Raw genomic sequence first — 16,425 nt, forward strand, 5'->3', positions numbered from 1 at the left:
AAATTATATCCATCGCCTTTTTGGTCGACAGTGTCTATTTTCATCGGTGTTTCGTCCGGGCGCGTGGTTTAATCTCTTCTCAAAGTCATGGCAGACGTTTTGGACAGCATGGTCTTTTGTTCTCTTGCGATAAATTTCTCCTTTGACAAAGAAGATCTGGATTTTATTTTGCTTTTAAACGTCCTCGGTATTTAAAAACACCGCTAATACTGCCCCGTCAGAAATCTTTTCGCATTTGTTCGCTTCTAGTTTTGTATGTTTGTATTTCTTGCCGTACGAAATTATACCGATATGAAAAGTAGCTAATATAGTCCAGTCTGGACAAGTCGTGCCACAATGTCAGGAGTGAGAATTGGCTATATTTTGTTACGTACATTTTTGTGTATTTTGGCATAGAAATGTGTATCCACTTTGAAACTGTCACCCGTTTTTGGACATTTGTTTTAAGATGATGTTTTTCGCCTGTTTTCTCCAGGATGCTGTACAGCCATGGGGCAAAGGAGACAAAAAAGCGATGAAGCAAGGTTGCCTTCAAACAAAGATCCATAAACTCAAGCTCAAAATGGGACCCTAAACAAGGAGAATATCACAAAAACAGCACGCTCAGTTATTAATGTCACAATCGGAGCATAAAGGATATAACATTAAAATAAACTGATGCTACACTGAAGCGAGTAAGGGGATGTTTGTCTGTATTCAGTCAAGATCCCACTATCAGCTTTGGTTCGGGGCTTGCAAGGATATGTCCCTGAGATTGTGCTGCGATAGGAGCTTCTTGTGACAATGCAAAGCGGCTGTAACACGTAATGTGGTATAAAGCATGCACATAACTAGAGGGGTTCTGTCTGCCTCGGTGGTTCTGGCAGGGCAGAGTCCACTTCAGCACCCATCCTCACTGCGGCTCCGACTGCGTCTCCATGTGGCAGTAGACACTGACTGACTTGTCAGCACAGCCGAGAGCCAACCGAAGCTGATTCCCCATCTGCACCATGACTTTGTCAGACAGCGATGAGACGGGCAGCGATCTGTCTGAGTCTCTGGAGATCCACGAGATCCAGGACCAGTACGTGGACTCGGAGAACTACTTCAAGTCCAAAAGCTTGCCCATCCTGAATGGACCCTGCCAGCAAGATGACAAAGCTGCGGAGGCTCGGCTGGTCAACACCGCACACACCTGCGTGGCCGTTGAGAAGAACAGCGAGCTCCAGCTGCAGACCCCAGAATCCAGCCTGGCAGAGTCTCCCTCCTCCAGGACAGATTTCTCCCCCTCTGTCTCCAGCATGGTCGGCCTCAGCAGCTCCTTACCGGTGGAGGGCCACAGACAGGGCTCAGGGGGTAAAAAAGTTGGCTTCTCTCTGTCCCGCCTTATTCGCATCCCGGCCAGGAAATACGTGCGCGTTATCCTCAGAGACTCTCGCTGCTTCCTCTTCTGCATGTGCTACTTGACCTTCATTCAATCCCTAATGGTTTCGGGCTACCTGAGCAGTGTCATCACCACCATAGAGAAGCGCTACAGCCTCCGCAGCTCTGAGTCGGGCCTGCTGGTCAGCTGCTTCGACATTGGCAGCTTGCTGGTAGTCGTCTTCATCTCCTACTTTGGAGGTAGAGGCCAGAGGCCACGCTGGCTGGCAGTTGGTGGAGGGGTTATTGCTGTAGGCGCAGTAATGTTCTCCCTTCCACACTTCATCTCACCGCCCTACCAGATCCAGGAGATGAACTCCTCAGCGGGCCACGAAGGGCTTTGTCTCAGCGGCAACAACAGTGGCCGTGAGCTGCTTGATGTGGCATCGTGTCCCCGCGACCAGGAGGGCAATGAACACAACCTCTATGTGGCTCTCTTCATCTGCGCCCAGATACTGGTGGGCATGGGGTCGACGCCAATCTACACCCTGGGGCCGACTTACCTGGATGACAATGTGAAGAAAGAAAACGCATCTCTCTACCTAGGTAAGGCGGCTGTGTGCTGCGTTACCGCAAGCACTGTACTCAAGAAACGAATTCATGTTAGTCTAGCATAACTGACATTTACACGAGTAATTCACTTACCGCGCAACATAAAGCAAAGAGGCAGTTTTACACAATCCAGACATGCTAATTTTATCTGAAAAGTTACAGAAAGGATGACAAGGAAGGCTGCTTTATGGATTTGAGCAGACTCACTTCTGCTTGCATTAGAAGGTATGCAGGTCTGGTATGTTATTCGAAGGCTCCGGAGCTCTCGGCTTACACAATTAGTGGTCTCTAATACACTTAATGTCCAAGCTGGTTTAATTTCTATGATAAATGCATCGAATGTTTGCATTTCAGGCAATGTATAAAGACCTTTTCAGGCAGATCTGGTCTTGCCAATGTTTACCAAGCTGTGTATATGCACATGTCCCCCGCCACCTGGCACTCTGCCCTTCTTGATTTAATCTCCAAGGCTTGCAAACCCCTGCACCAAACAGAGGTAAATACTGCAAAGTCAACCTTCAGCCAGAAGCACGCGAGAAGTGTGGGGTGAGAAGCAGAACTGGGGTGCTTATGATTAATGGACCAGCTCTCTCAATGTGAGCGTATGCGAGTACATGACTGCTGTGTCCGGAGGTTTGTTCATATGAGGCTGCGGTCTTTGTTCTGTTTTCTAAAATGTCCAGACTGTGTTCTTCTCCCTTAATAATATGCACCTTTCGCCACAGTCATGCCAGATGCATCTTTTGTTGTTGTGTGTAGTTATTTTGCTCTAAGCGGCAGGCTTTACAAGCATACTGCATATTTTAAATAGTTTCTCGTGGAGCTCAAGATCATACAAGTAATCCCCCTGTGTCCGTCTGTATTTCTGTTGCTTGGTTATTTAAACATGACAGACCCCTCAGTTCGATGATTTCACACAGATGGCCCCTTGACTTCTGGGGCGCTGCATCTTTAATCGATTAATATATGTGAACTGCATTCATTCATAAATGTACTGGGAGTTTTTCTGTGACAGTGTAATAGGAATGAAACACTGAATAATCTCTCAGTCCGCAACGTACAAATAAGTCCAGTGTGCGTTTTATTTGCATGCAACATCTATGCCAGACATTCTGGTTTTGTGCTTGGACTAAATACACAGGGTGGATGAAAAATGGCAGAGTTGGTTGCACAACATCGGCCACAGTGCTGACACTAGCCTTTCATCACAACATTACACAGCCGATGGAGCATATTTGCCGTTGAGTCCTCACATTGCCTGCTCTGCTGCCCTCAAGACCCAGTATTGATCAGATCCCTGCGTCAGAGGGAGCCAATGCAGCATAGCTATTGAACCACCTGGAAACAAACAAGGGGAAAACAACCTCAAAACACTGACTTGTTTTCTCGTCACCTTAGAGAGGCACTTAGGAGAAAATGCATCACGGCCAATATTGCCTCTCGACTCTTAAGAAGTCAAGAAATCCACCGATACAGATATCTGTTAAAAACAGCAGCCATTGGCATGCATCGCGCTGACCTTGATGACTGGTTTTTAGACGGGCCTCTTAGGATGGAGCCATTCGTTCAGCTAAGCCTTTAAACAGAGACATGTTCTGAAATGTGAGTTGGGAGAAGGTGGTGGGGGGTGTCCTTCAATTGCTTTTCAGCTTTTCAAAATAACCATGGTAACTGTGTTCTGGGTTTTATTATCCAGGTGTTTTGAGAGCTTTCATAGCATTGATATTCTTAGATGCCTGTTTATTTCCTGCATTTATCAGTCACAGGTGAGACAGCCAGAGCGGCACTGGCCTGTCATGTATCATCTTGATTCGAGTGCAACCCACACAAAGGCATTAACATTTATGAGTTTACCTGCAAATCACTCTGAAATTACCCGCTGGGAAAGAAACAACATTTCACTTTCACGTGCCCCTTTCCCCCGTAAACTGTAATAATGGAATAAACACCACAGTCTTTGTTTATGTTTAGTTCTCAGTTCAGTTTCTCGTTCCTCTGATTTTATGAAAATATAGGCTACCCACAGTGTATCTTAAAGAGGGGAACCCCCAAACTTACCTTCAGGTCCTTTCCTTCCCCAAACCCATTAATGTAAACCCCATCTCAATTTGCACTGGCTCAAAGGGGAGGAGTTGCCTGCTTTTTTTAGGCCAGTGTGTTTTGCACTGAGGGGTACCTCTGGGGCCCTTGAGAGAGAGAGAGTGTGTGTGCGTGTCTTTGTGAGAACGTTATCTTTGTGTATGCATGCATACACATTGGCACGCTCCCTCTGACCTGTCCGTTTCCCAGCTCTGGCCTCACGTCACTATGGTAATTGTGTAGTGAACGGTATAACCGGTGGCAGGTTTAGTATTTGGAGTTTTAAAGAAGTTTGACACTTTTCCTCTTTGGAACGTAAAGACAAAAACGCATGTGTGCACATTTCAGTTTCTTCTCTGAGCTCTGGTCTCTTTCTGCTCTTGGCAGATTTACATCATACCATTCTCGAGGTTACCATGGTGAATGTTTGTCTGGGCCCTTCCTTAACAAGCCACTGCATCTTTTCTGTATTCTTATCTAATGCAATTTTAAATTAAAGGGAGTTTTCCTATGTAATAAAGTGTAAACTGGACTGAACCTGGCCAGGTTTTCTCCCTTTTTTCAAATAATCTGTCGCCATCTTTGCCGTGTTGCCGTAGAGTATATATAAATGATGAATAATCTAGTTTCACTTTTGATTTTTTTTTTTTTGTTTCCACTCAACATTTGGCATTAAGGTTGACCTTAATGCCAAATAACCTTCTGATTATTGGTGGTTTTGAGATTTTTTTTCCGGAAAGATTTCCTCTGAGACTTCGGAATTAATGATGCTGAGAAGGTGATACTGATTGTTAAATGGTAAATGGAAGTCTGTTACAAGAGAAATGGTGTGCTACCCGCATTCCCACATTCTCATTCACACCTAAAATATTCATGAAGCAACCTCAATGGCGATTCCATGTTCCTTATCGTATGCTTATTATTACTTTGTCATTTCCTTGTATCCAATGAAGCATGGAGCCAACCTTTCAACATGTGGGATGAGGTCAAATGATTACTCACAGTGAATGCTCGTATCTCTTCATGTCTTAAAATAATGTATTGGGATTGGGATTAATGTTTTACTAAATGGTTGCGGACTCCATTATCCATAATGATGTAGTTTCATTTTGACATTGGGGCTGCACAGCACTGTTTATTTACTTTAGGGGAGGAAAAGAGGTGGAGCCCAATTTAGGAAGGGGCAGTGTTAACAGCCGGGCTGGCCTGAACACTGACCTTGTCCACACTCTGGATTCATAAAGACACACACTTACTTACTTGCTTGCAAAAGCAAGGAGTGTGTTTTAATTATACGATACTTTTACATTTTAGAAGAATGGTCATTTCTCCCCTGAAGTGTGTGCTTTTTCTTTTATTGTCGCATATGTGCTAACGTTATCTGTTTCTACTTCAGATTGAAGAGAAAACCTAGGAATGAATAATCAGCTGAAAATGTTCAACCTAGCTGCAATTGAATTTTATGTGTAGGGGGGGGAGTTCAGGATTATCAGTGACTTCCCTTGCACATCATTTTCTGTGCTCAGTCTGTCACTTCCATCAAATTGTGTGCCCTGTACTGCTTTGCAGCAGCCAAAGCAACATGCTGCAGCACACCAGTCTCTGGAGATCCTGCTGCTCTCTGCCTCCTTCAGGCTGACAGATCACATTTCAGGATTGGTTTAGGGTATACATTTGGCCACGTCGGAACCTGGCACACTTAAAGAAAGAGGGCCGTTCCTTTTTCATCACTGTCCCTTTGGCTTATCTAAATGGAGGTTAAATATTGCTCCCCCCTTTCCCAGCACACGGTCATGTTTGCCACTCTGGCCCTTGGTGTTACTCAGCAGCAGGCGACATCTTAGCTGCAGGACTGCCAGGAATGACTGATTCCATTTCTTCTCCTGTGTGAAACACTGACCTTTTTGTTGCTGCTGTTGTGCCATTGATGACTCTTTCAGCACCTCCTTTTTTTATTCTGTTTTCCCCACTCTGCTCCTCTACTCACCACTCGCACTACGAGCAAATCATGCTATTTTGTCTAATCACGTTGTAAGAAGAGTAGGAGGGACTCAACAAGGCAGAGAAAGTCCGAGCAAGTGTGGGAGTCTGTGTTTCCCGAGGCAGAGGTCTTAACCAGCGCAACTGTACTGAAGCCATTTCTAGACTTCATTGGCTGATGACTGCTGGCCATTATCTGCGTTATGGACGTGTTGTTTTGGCGGCGTGGGAAGGTTCCTGGGGAAATGCCACAAGACAGTTTTGTGAAAGCAGGAACACTGAGGAACCTTTTGTCTTCAGCTATGCGTGGAAAAAAAGTGTTTTTTTTTCATTGTTCTTGTGCTTGAGACGTCTTGATCCCAAGCTCTCTTTGGCTCAGGCTAAAACTGAATTGTGCCTGAAAATACCATTTGAAGTCGTCTAGTAGAAGCAGAAATTTCTGACACATTTTGAGAGATTTAATAACTAACTGGTTGGTAAAATCAATACATTCTTATACGATTGATGTGTTTTGTATAAGGGCAATTAACAATGGTCAGGTCCAGTGAATATGACAACTGCTAAACCTCTGATTCATCCATGATATCCCTCCTGCTCATGTATGAATAACCACTCACTTGTTGTATTAGCTTTAAAGAGAGTTTGTTCCCCTACGAACAGGTGGTTTCCAGCGACAAGCCATCACTGACATGGGTATGTTGTCCAGCTGACAGCGTGCATACATCAGTTGTAGTTAATTCCGGAGTCTCGGCTACAAGCGCACAGAAACTGAGCGCTTCGGATAATATCTTACTGAATCCATTTGCCAAAAAAATTGAAAACCATATGATGAAAAATGGCACTGGTATGGTCTGTATAGCAATGACTGAATTCATTAGCTGGTTTCAATTTGTTGTAATTTATGCGTGGATAATACAGATTTATGAATCAATTAATGGTTTGGGTTTTTTAAAATTATTTTTATTAACAGAGATGTACATTACTACTGTTGATGAAAATATTTCTTCTTTTTCCTTTGAATTGAATCTATTAAAGATAGGGCAAAGATATATGACTGTAAACATGACTTTCAAAATCCATGTGACTTGGAATATTATCAAGGTGTAGGGTAGTACTAGTAATTAAATATTTACAAAGACATTGCTTTTTTTTTTTGGGTTCTGAACAAAATGTCAGCCCAATTTGATACTCATTATTATCTTTGCTGCTTTGGCTAAAATGAATTCCTGATTCAACCAAAGCAATTAAATCCTGTAAACAATTTTGAGAGGTAACTAGGTACAATTTGGTTGGATCAAGTGATACAGTAATACAATATATAGTGACTGTTTCAGGGATCCTATGTGACATGTAGCTCAAAGTAAAAGAAATGGGGTAAAGAAAGTGTTATTTCTGGCGGGAAGGTCTGGACAGAAAAAAATGATCTGGTGAACATTAAATTATACGGCTAACAAACCCTTCAGCTCAGATGACCCCTTTCTCCGCCTCCGTACATGAAGCTTATTTCTAATGGAACATCTTCAGGATGACACGCTTGATCTATTAACTGGTTGCAGGCAGTCATGCATAACTTTGTAAAATTTGCAAACCATCAAAACACCTTGTAGGAACTAATGGCTTTTTAATTTATGTGGTTTAATTAATGAAACCTAAAATACCACAGCTGTACCTTTGCTGAGTTGTTTTTGGATTGCCAAATGAAACAGACTGTAGGTACATCACATCAAGTGCTCTATGGCTGTTTAATTAATGTTTAATGGAAAAAAAAACAAATCTGTGCATGTGTATTTTCAATTATTGTCCAAATTGATTCTGTCAGTAGGGACACGTTCTTCAGTTACTCGATGTGACACATCAGAAAAAGATTTCTCAGTTATTGCCAAATGTCAGCTCTTTGCAAGGCTCCATGATGTCCCAAGAGGAATATTGCTTGCATTGCTTTTCAGTGTTGCAGACTGATTTCTCAAAATTCAGACGCAGTTGGTAGTTTATGTATGATTTTGCTGACCTGCACCAACTTTGTGGGTGAAATAGTCAGATACAGTGACAGTTTGTACAACCACTCAGCACAGTTACTTTCACTCACTCCACCTCGACATCTTATCTCTTCAGCTCAGACACTCCCCTAAAATTATTCAGCCTCTAAACTCTATTTAGGAGTACTGTTTTTGCCAGAGAGATAGAAAAAACAAACAAACAAAAAACCACATCTTCCTCTGTGCTGTACTCCCGGAGCAGTAGACTGACCATTGTTCTCTTTGACCCCAGCATTGCAAAGACGGAGCTTGAGAGATGAAACAATGCTGGATGGCATTTACATAAGTGTCACCCCATGTGTACTAGATAAAGTTAAGCTATTTAGAAAAGAAATAGTGTCGATGTAGTACATAACCATAACAATTACTGAAAAACTATGTTCAGTTTACATACATTTTGATTGTTAAGTTAATGACCGTCTAAAATTGATGACAGTCCCGGTCTTCAGTTGCTCTTCTGCTGTGCCGGTCATACATCGTCTGTCTTGAACCTCCCGCAGGGACAAGAGCTCAGTTTGAAAGAGATAGATGGCTCTAAACATTTTTTGACTTCACCCTGTTGGATTGCTGCTGCACAGCAGACCCATAGATGGAGGTTCTAGAAAATAACGCAACAACACTTGAAATGAAGCTTGACAGGCATATAGGTCAGGGCAAATTTCGACACGCTCATTTGTGTGCCTGTTAAAGTGGCTCTAGCAGTCTCTGCTATAATACAGCTGAGTGTTCCTTGTATAACTTTGGGTAATAGGTACGATGTAATGAAGATGTGGCTCGTTCTGGAAAGAATGACTGAGGATACTGATTAATAGAAGTTTGTAATAATGCCAGTCCATCAAAACAACACAGTGGGTTTCCTCAGCGTTGGATGTTGAATTTCAGGCTTTTGTTTTACATGTCTAGGAGATAGTCCTTCGGGTGATAACATCTTTTGAGATCTGGCAGGGTGCTTTGCTCTGCCTTTGTATATACACCTGTATTTGGGGGTTGGTGAGGTTTCTGGGCTTGATGAGGGTATGCAAAAGTGTTTGCAGTTGTTTCTCTGTCAGCATGCAATGATACTTGAACATCTGTTTTTAGATGTAGAGACTCAGTCTGAAAATAGAATATGAGGCCTTGAATTCATATACAACTGGCAGGTTGCAGATGCTACCGAAACATTTCCTCAAGATTTTTTTTTCCCCTTTGCTGCATTTATAGCCAAAGTGCGGATTAATGTAGGCCTGCACCTTCATCTTCTATGTTCCGCCACAGTCGTTGAACTGCACTGACCATAAGGCACTTCAGATTCACTGTTAAGGTCATCTTCAATTCATCTGCAGCTTTTTCTTCTTTCAGCCTTTTACTGTCCAAAAGTAAGAAAATCGTCTTTTCTTATTGTTCTGTTATAGAACTGCATTCAAAAATGACATGTGCATGCAAAGAAAAATAATAATAATAATAATGAGAATGAAAATAAGCCAAGACATGACAGAATGTGGATTGCAAATGACCCGTCAAGTTAAAACAAGAGGTCATATTTTAACTGTGCTCTGTATCTGATAAGAAACTAGTATTTTTTCTTGCTCATTTCCCTGTTAAGGAGTAGTCCTACTGGGATTTGAGGAGGAGGATGTACTGATGAATTGGCTAAATTCTTGGCACTCACAGAGGGAGGCAAGCAGAGTGGTGGGGGTTCTGCTTTCGTATCATGGACCAGATTGCTGAGGTTTGTCTGTAAATTAGGCAGGCTGAAAAGCTGCAGGTGCAAGCTTCTGCTTGACAAAATCCAATCCAAACACTATTCTGATGTACACACACAGGCACGCACACATATATCGCATCCGCTCAGAAGGTTATAGTCCTGACCCAGATGTTTCATTCATGATATCAACTATAAGATATTCTGCTACCCTCTCATATGCTAGAAAATTATCTCCTCGTTAACGGAAACAAGAAGTGGTGATGGGCTTTGCGCTAAACCCACAATTTCGACACTGCGCACAATTTATAACATTGTGTTCAGCAGAGTCTCATGCGTCTTAAAGTATAACAATGCAGGCAGCAGCCATCACAGTCTTTGGCTGATAAGTTAGACCGGTGTCTCACCCGAATTTCTTTTCTCACCAAGTAGCAACTTGTCAAGTTCATACTCCTTATTCACAAAACTTTCAAAGTCATCAGACCTTTGCGGTGTTTAGTTTCTTATGGTTGTGGATGTTCAGTGACCTTTTTTAATATCAGAGATTTTTTGTTCCTGAATGGTTTCATTTAGAACGCATTCAATATATATTTATGAACCCAGCCTGGTGTGATATTTTGCCACAAGAAAAGATATAGGTGTTTCCAAAAGTGTTCTGGATGCATGTGTCCTTGATGTTCAAAGTAACAAAAACTGCTCTATGTTGCAAATGTACATAGATAACAGAATATTTAGAAACATAAGATCCAGTTCTCTCAGATAAACTTCCTTTGGATTTCCCCTCATACTGGTTACCATATTTTTCCTCTTAATGCCACCGCTCCTCATTTACTATGCTATGAGATATTCAGCTGACCAGATAATGAAGATATCTCAGCAAAATTGGCTCAACCACTTTGAATCCTCCCTACTTAGTTCTGCAGTGTCAATTTGTTTCTGATCAGGGTGTAAAATCAGAGCTAAAATCAGTGTGGATAAGTAAAGAACTTAGCAACTTGGAACTATGAATGAAAAGTCGAAGCTGATTCAAGTGCCTTTTCACTGAAATTCTAAAATGACAGACTCTAATCCTTTAGACATTTTGGTTGGGTGTTCCAGTAATTTACATGTCTGAATTCTGCCTTATCGGATTTCATTTCGAGGTCCACCATTCGATTACAGACACTGCCTGACCCCACTGTGGAATTAGTTTGGAAAAGTTTTACATAGAAAGTCCTTTATAAATCTCAACTATCAGTAATCACCCAAATCTGATGACTTCTCTAAACCTAGAATAGCAATCTGTCCCTTGGTCAAAAAACCAATAAAGGTTGTAAGTGGATTGTCTGACTCTACTTGTTATCTTGCTGATCTTTTATGTTCTACGGGTTGAAAAGATTCAGGATTGATCTCTGTTTTCCTTTTTCAGGCCAAAAGGATGAAAGCGACAATCACAAAGTTGGATGGTTTAAGAGAAATATCTAAAGGAGACAGTTCTTTAATACTGGAGCATGGAGGTTAAATTATGTAACAGTGGAGGCTTTTGAGCGATAGGCTATTAATTCCTATTTAAGGAGAAGTGTCCTGATCTGATTGGACACCCACTTGACTTTGCGACTTTGCATTCAGCTGCACTCCCACCATCGTTTAAGTGAACATCAGACACAGCAGATTAGGTCTCTTTTGCTGTCAGTGCAGATCCAGAAGCCTTACACCAGCATCAGAAGTGTCAGTAAAATGGTCGTTTGGACTCTGACAGGATCAGTGACAAATGCACTGACAATATGCGGCAAAGATGTGGGTAGATTGATTCCCCCCAGAAAGCAGGTCGTGTTTCCCGTGGACTGTCTGTATTGTAACAGTATTATGATAAATTGTTTTCTGCATTTGCTGCTCCTTCTGTTATTCAGTCATTAAAAATGATATTATAGGGTATACAAACCCATGTAGGGACTGATGAAGGATACTCTACCCAGTCCTCAGTTGGGAAGAAACATATGCATGCTCTGTATTGTAGAATAATCTTTGAAAAGCTTGCTTGAAAATATAGCAGCTTGCATGATAATTACTCTGTTTGTTCACCACTTTCAAAATTGTTGAATAGAAGAATAAACAATGGAGGAGGCTGTCATTCAGAAAGAGTGACGATCACTTCAGTGGAGCATGAGAAGTAGATTTATGGAATGGAACTTCACCTGTCCTTATTCTCATCTCTTACCCCTGCACCATAAATCAGGCTATACACTGTAAACAGCTGGCACATGCTTGAAAGAAAGGGTCACAGTGTTCGGCACAGAAGGTTGGAGGCAAGGAAAGATGGTAGACGCAAAAATTGAGTTCTTTGCCAGCCTTGTGACTAGTCATGTTTGTGTTTAAGGGGCTTATAGTAAGATATGGTTCTAAAGCAGCACAAAAGCCTGATGGGTGGCCTAAATGTCAATTTACAAGTGTGAAATACTTAGATGTTTCTGATCATGGAGCTCTTTGAAGACTTGTCTCCCTATTAAAGTCCGAGGTCTTAGCCTGTACCGGCCAGTACCGACTACACACCAGGATCAAAGTTGTTTCTGTACTTGATCCATTAAAATATTCACCACATCCGATGTCTTACTACACTTGGCGCTCAATACTTCAAGATTTAATCTTGACCATTCTATGCCACACGGATGGATGAAAAAAAGGAAAAACCTGAATAAATGACAACGAGCAGGTGCCACTTTACAGAAAGAGCACTCACTGAATGAGCGGAAAAATCATTTGGTATGATGGCCTTTACTGTCACCACACTTCATCCCAAATGAAAACCAATGGGGCACTTTGGAGTGGTATTTTTGGAGGAACTGCACTTCATTCCCACTGCCAAGGCACGCTGGAGGAGCTCACAGTGGCCCGACACCTTTAGGAATTGTCTCTCTTTTGGAATTATTTATAATCAGTTACCCCACTCCCTTTTTTCCATGTGGAACTAACTTTGCAATCGTCACAGTCACATGAACAGAGATAATATATATATATGGGATTTAATAAATATAATCTCTTATATATAACAAATGTATCAATAAACTACCCAAGTTGCACTTGTCTCCTATGATGAAATGAAACATCTCCAAAGGGCTTTTGCCCGGTGTCTTAGATTGTAATACTCAGATTTTAACACAGGTAACAAGCAAAAAATGAATGGCAAATAATACAACTTATCTCTCCACATTTCCAATCAGCTACCTGTTTAGTACACAATAATGGGTGGAATTGAATTGCAGTTCTTTTAAAAGTGATGTGAATGTTCTTTTCTGCTGCTTTGCCTACTTTGTCATCTTTCATGCCATGTCCCATCCTCTCTTCCTTTTTAATGTAACTCTGTCCATGTGTGTTCTTATCCAGAACAAATCATGTATGTTTACACATTTTGAGCCAATACTTAATACTTGAGAACTTTAAAAAGACGCAACGGCCACACTCTCCCACAACTATACGGTGAATGGTTGGGAAATCATTTGATGTGCGGCCATATCAGCCTTCGGGATACAGAACATGATCCAAAGTGAAAGTAATAATAATGCACTAGCCCTTTAACACAAATGAACCCAGACAAAACACTGCCTTTGTTATATAGTGTTTTATTCTGGATGTTTTGTCTAAATAACATATACATATTAATGAAGTTTTTCCTACCACCCTGTGTGTCAGTATAGATGTATATGTGAGAGGCCACAGTCCCCGTTCGTGCCCTCTGGGTAAAACTGTAAGGTTAGGACTTGTAAGAAGACACTGCCATGTCAGCAAGTTGCCATGACAATGGTATCGTCCCCCTATTTCATTGTCTTTTTCCGCCTCTTGTCCATCGGGGAAGGTCACATGACTGAATCGATCCCCCTAACACAGGGATACATAGAGCAGTGTCCCTCTCTATTTAACACCAACAGCTGCATAGATCATGTATCATGCAGTTGTCACCTGCAGCTACACTTTCAAAAGAATGTCAAGCTTTCCAGGGGACTGTCGAATCAGAAATCTGAAGTTAGGGCTGATTGATCAAATGAGGTAGAAAGCCTCCTGTTAAAAAAAAAAAAGGTCGGCTCATTGAGATTGCTAGCAGTCAAGAAATTGTGATAAAATGATTTTGACCCAGGTCAAAATGATTCAGTAAAACATTAAGCATAAAGTGACAGAAATTAACATGGAGCTCTTCATAATATACAGAAAACAATGCGATTCCATGTTTTTGAGATTAGACAGTCCCTTGTAAATCACTGAAGTGAAATTCAAGGTCATGCGCCTGCATGCCAGCCATTCTTTAGATTGTTTGGTGGCTCACTGGACTTTGTAGGTCACCCGTCAGGTGGAGTACTTCATATTCGTTCTGGGCCAGGAAGTTGTGCACATACTACTCCTGCATTTTACTGAATGGTAATGGTGACAGACAAATTCTGATCATATGTAAACGTCAACACGCTCAGAGACCCCTTGTAACCAGTTGATGTTCTCTTAGCCTTTGAGTTGTAGGCTTACCTGAGCCTGTGACTCCTATGTATGATAGATTGTCGGCTTTAACTCCAGTGCTCAGATTAGTCTATGAATGTGCTGTCCTTTGTTTAGTCAACATAATTAAATCAAAACATTAGTCTGTGGTAATTAGTTTGGCCACCAGGGAGCTGCTTCAATAGATACAATGTGCTTTCTCATGAGGTGTGTTTGCATTGCGCACTCCTCCATTATCCTCCATCCTCCTCTTCTCAGACTGTCTTTCAGGGGCGAGGTGAGCAGAAGGCCAGCAATGCAGGGAGTGGGGCTGGGGTTCTGAGGACACCACTTTATTGTAATGCCCGAAATTCCTTTAAGGCATTCCATTCAAGGAAACCATGAAAGCAGTTGGGTGACATAAATGCCACAATTCTTTGAATGTACTGCAGGACATCCCCTTTCAGAACGGGGAAGCTGTAAATGAAGTGGTGTGATATTGAGAAATTTCATGTTTATTATTTCAGTTATGCATCTCTTTTTGTCTTTGTCTGAAAGAAAAGAAACTCTGAATGAGTCAGTGTAGATCCCGAATACAGAGTGAGGAACAGCAGAGTGTGGAGGAGGCACAGCCGAGACAACAGAACAGAGCTGGTCCCTGAAGGTTAGATATGAGAGGGATGTTGCTGAGCAAGCTTTATCACTCAGTTACACAGCAGGATCAGTCACCACAGACTGCGGCTCACTCCTTTTTTCCCCATCTCCCTCTCTTCCTCTCTGTTCTTGCACCCCTAACTCGCCCTCTCGAATGTTATTCAGTTTCTTTGTAACTCATGGTTTTCTTTGTCTCTTCTTTCCCTCCCCTGATGCTTCTCTCAGTTTATGAGTTTTTCTCCCATTTTCTCACTATATTGCCTTTCTCCCCCCTGGATTACTGTCGTGTAAATCTCCTCTGTTACTTTCTGAGACTATGGCATCCATCCATCATAAACCCAGGATCTGAAACACTAAATTGGGGTCAATGATGCCCTATAAAACTCTCTAGCTGTGACCCTCCTTCACTGTTACCCTTGATGTAGTTGCACCTCCTCTGTCACGTGTCCTTATACATCAACAAAAGTCTGTATATTCAAGATGCTGAGAGATGCTGACCTTGGCAGTCATTTCAAGCACTGACTTGTCATTGATACTCTGGTGCTCCGTGCTGAGTCTTGTGTGTTTCATTTTCCTGAGCCTGAGTGATAAACATCATCTCAAATCGCAATATGTTGTTCCTGAAATTGAATTCTTCTTCTAATATGCGAACACGCATGCTCTCTGACTTCATTTTTGACTCCTTGTTTTTTTTCATGCGTATCTAATTTGTACAACCTAGTCAGCACAAAATTACTACCGCTTATTGAAAGTCAGACCGAATGGCCATGTAAGATGCTGCCTTTGTAAAAGAGTGAAAACCAATAACAGCAATGGAGAGCTTCTCATCTATTATCGCCATATGCAGAAAGCCATAAGGAGCCTATAATGTATTGTCCTTCACATGCTGGCGGTGAAGGTCTATTGAGTAATGAGTAATGTGAGCTTGCGGCGTGTCATGTGTTCTTCATTGGCATGCACCTCTGTGCTTCACTAACGTCTGCCACCACAGCATGTGTGTGTGTGATGGAACGCTGCTGCTGTGCCAGCATATCTCTCAATCTTATGGCTCTGCGCTGGCCGCCCTTCAGCCCAGCCACTGGTCTTGAGTCTCTTCATGCTTACAGTGTCCCCACTGTTCCTAAAATGCCGTAGCCTGGTGCCAGGCTGTGATGACGGGACATTGAGTTGAGCATGGAATATGACCCCTCTTGTCTTCCAGTCAGGGAGAACTGTTAACATGATTGATAGAGTGGTAAGACAGGCTTTTGCACAATCACCCCAGAGGGATGAAATATTGTTGTCCCCAGGAACCTGAGAAAGCAGGACCCTGACCAAAGCCCAGCTCTCAGTTTTTTTGTGATGGGCAAACAGCTCTATTAATTTTGTCAAAGCTCCACTATATTGAAATAAATTGTCTTAATTCAGTGGCTTGAGTGTGAGGAACCATGTGGAGCAACTGAGCAACTGTCCATCATATCAAGTGAAGAACATAAATGTTATCATTGAACCATCAGCCTGAGTCACATAGATTCCTGTGCTTACAGCCTTAGGATATTCCCAATAGTATTGGAGATATGGATCTTAGTCCCAAACGATATAAAATTGAAATCTTTAAAATTATGC

At 42.0% G+C, this 16,425-nt stretch overlaps 1 protein-coding gene and 1 long non-coding RNA gene across 2 annotated transcripts in view; one reads left to right on the forward strand and one right to left on the reverse strand.

Moving 5' to 3' along the window:
• Positions 1 to 16,425, forward strand: part of slco5a1 (solute carrier organic anion transporter family member 5A1) — a 42,262-nt gene that overhangs the window by 150 nt on the left and 25,687 nt on the right. The window contains exon 2 of the mRNA XM_086151275.1: positions 476 to 1,947. Within this exon, the coding sequence (XP_086007401.1) occupies positions 990 to 1,947 (958 nt within the window). The 5' untranslated portion in view covers positions 476 to 989. The remainder of the gene's footprint in view (positions 1 to 475; positions 1,948 to 16,425) is intronic.
• Positions 3,088 to 4,049, reverse strand: LOC147232015 (uncharacterized). The gene is made up of 3 exons (XR_015106533.1): positions 4,012 to 4,049; positions 3,473 to 3,529; positions 3,088 to 3,291 (listed from the first exon to the last, which is right to left on the reverse strand). It is a non-coding gene; the product is annotated as an uncharacterized LOC147232015 (long non-coding RNA).

This window comes from Fistularia commersonii, chromosome 8 (assembly GCF_037954325.1).
Source record: "Fistularia commersonii isolate RoL2024-O1a breed Wild chromosome 8, RoL_Fcom_v1.0, whole genome shotgun sequence".
Taxonomy (NCBI): Eukaryota; Metazoa; Chordata; class Actinopteri; order Syngnathiformes; family Fistulariidae; genus Fistularia; species Fistularia commersonii.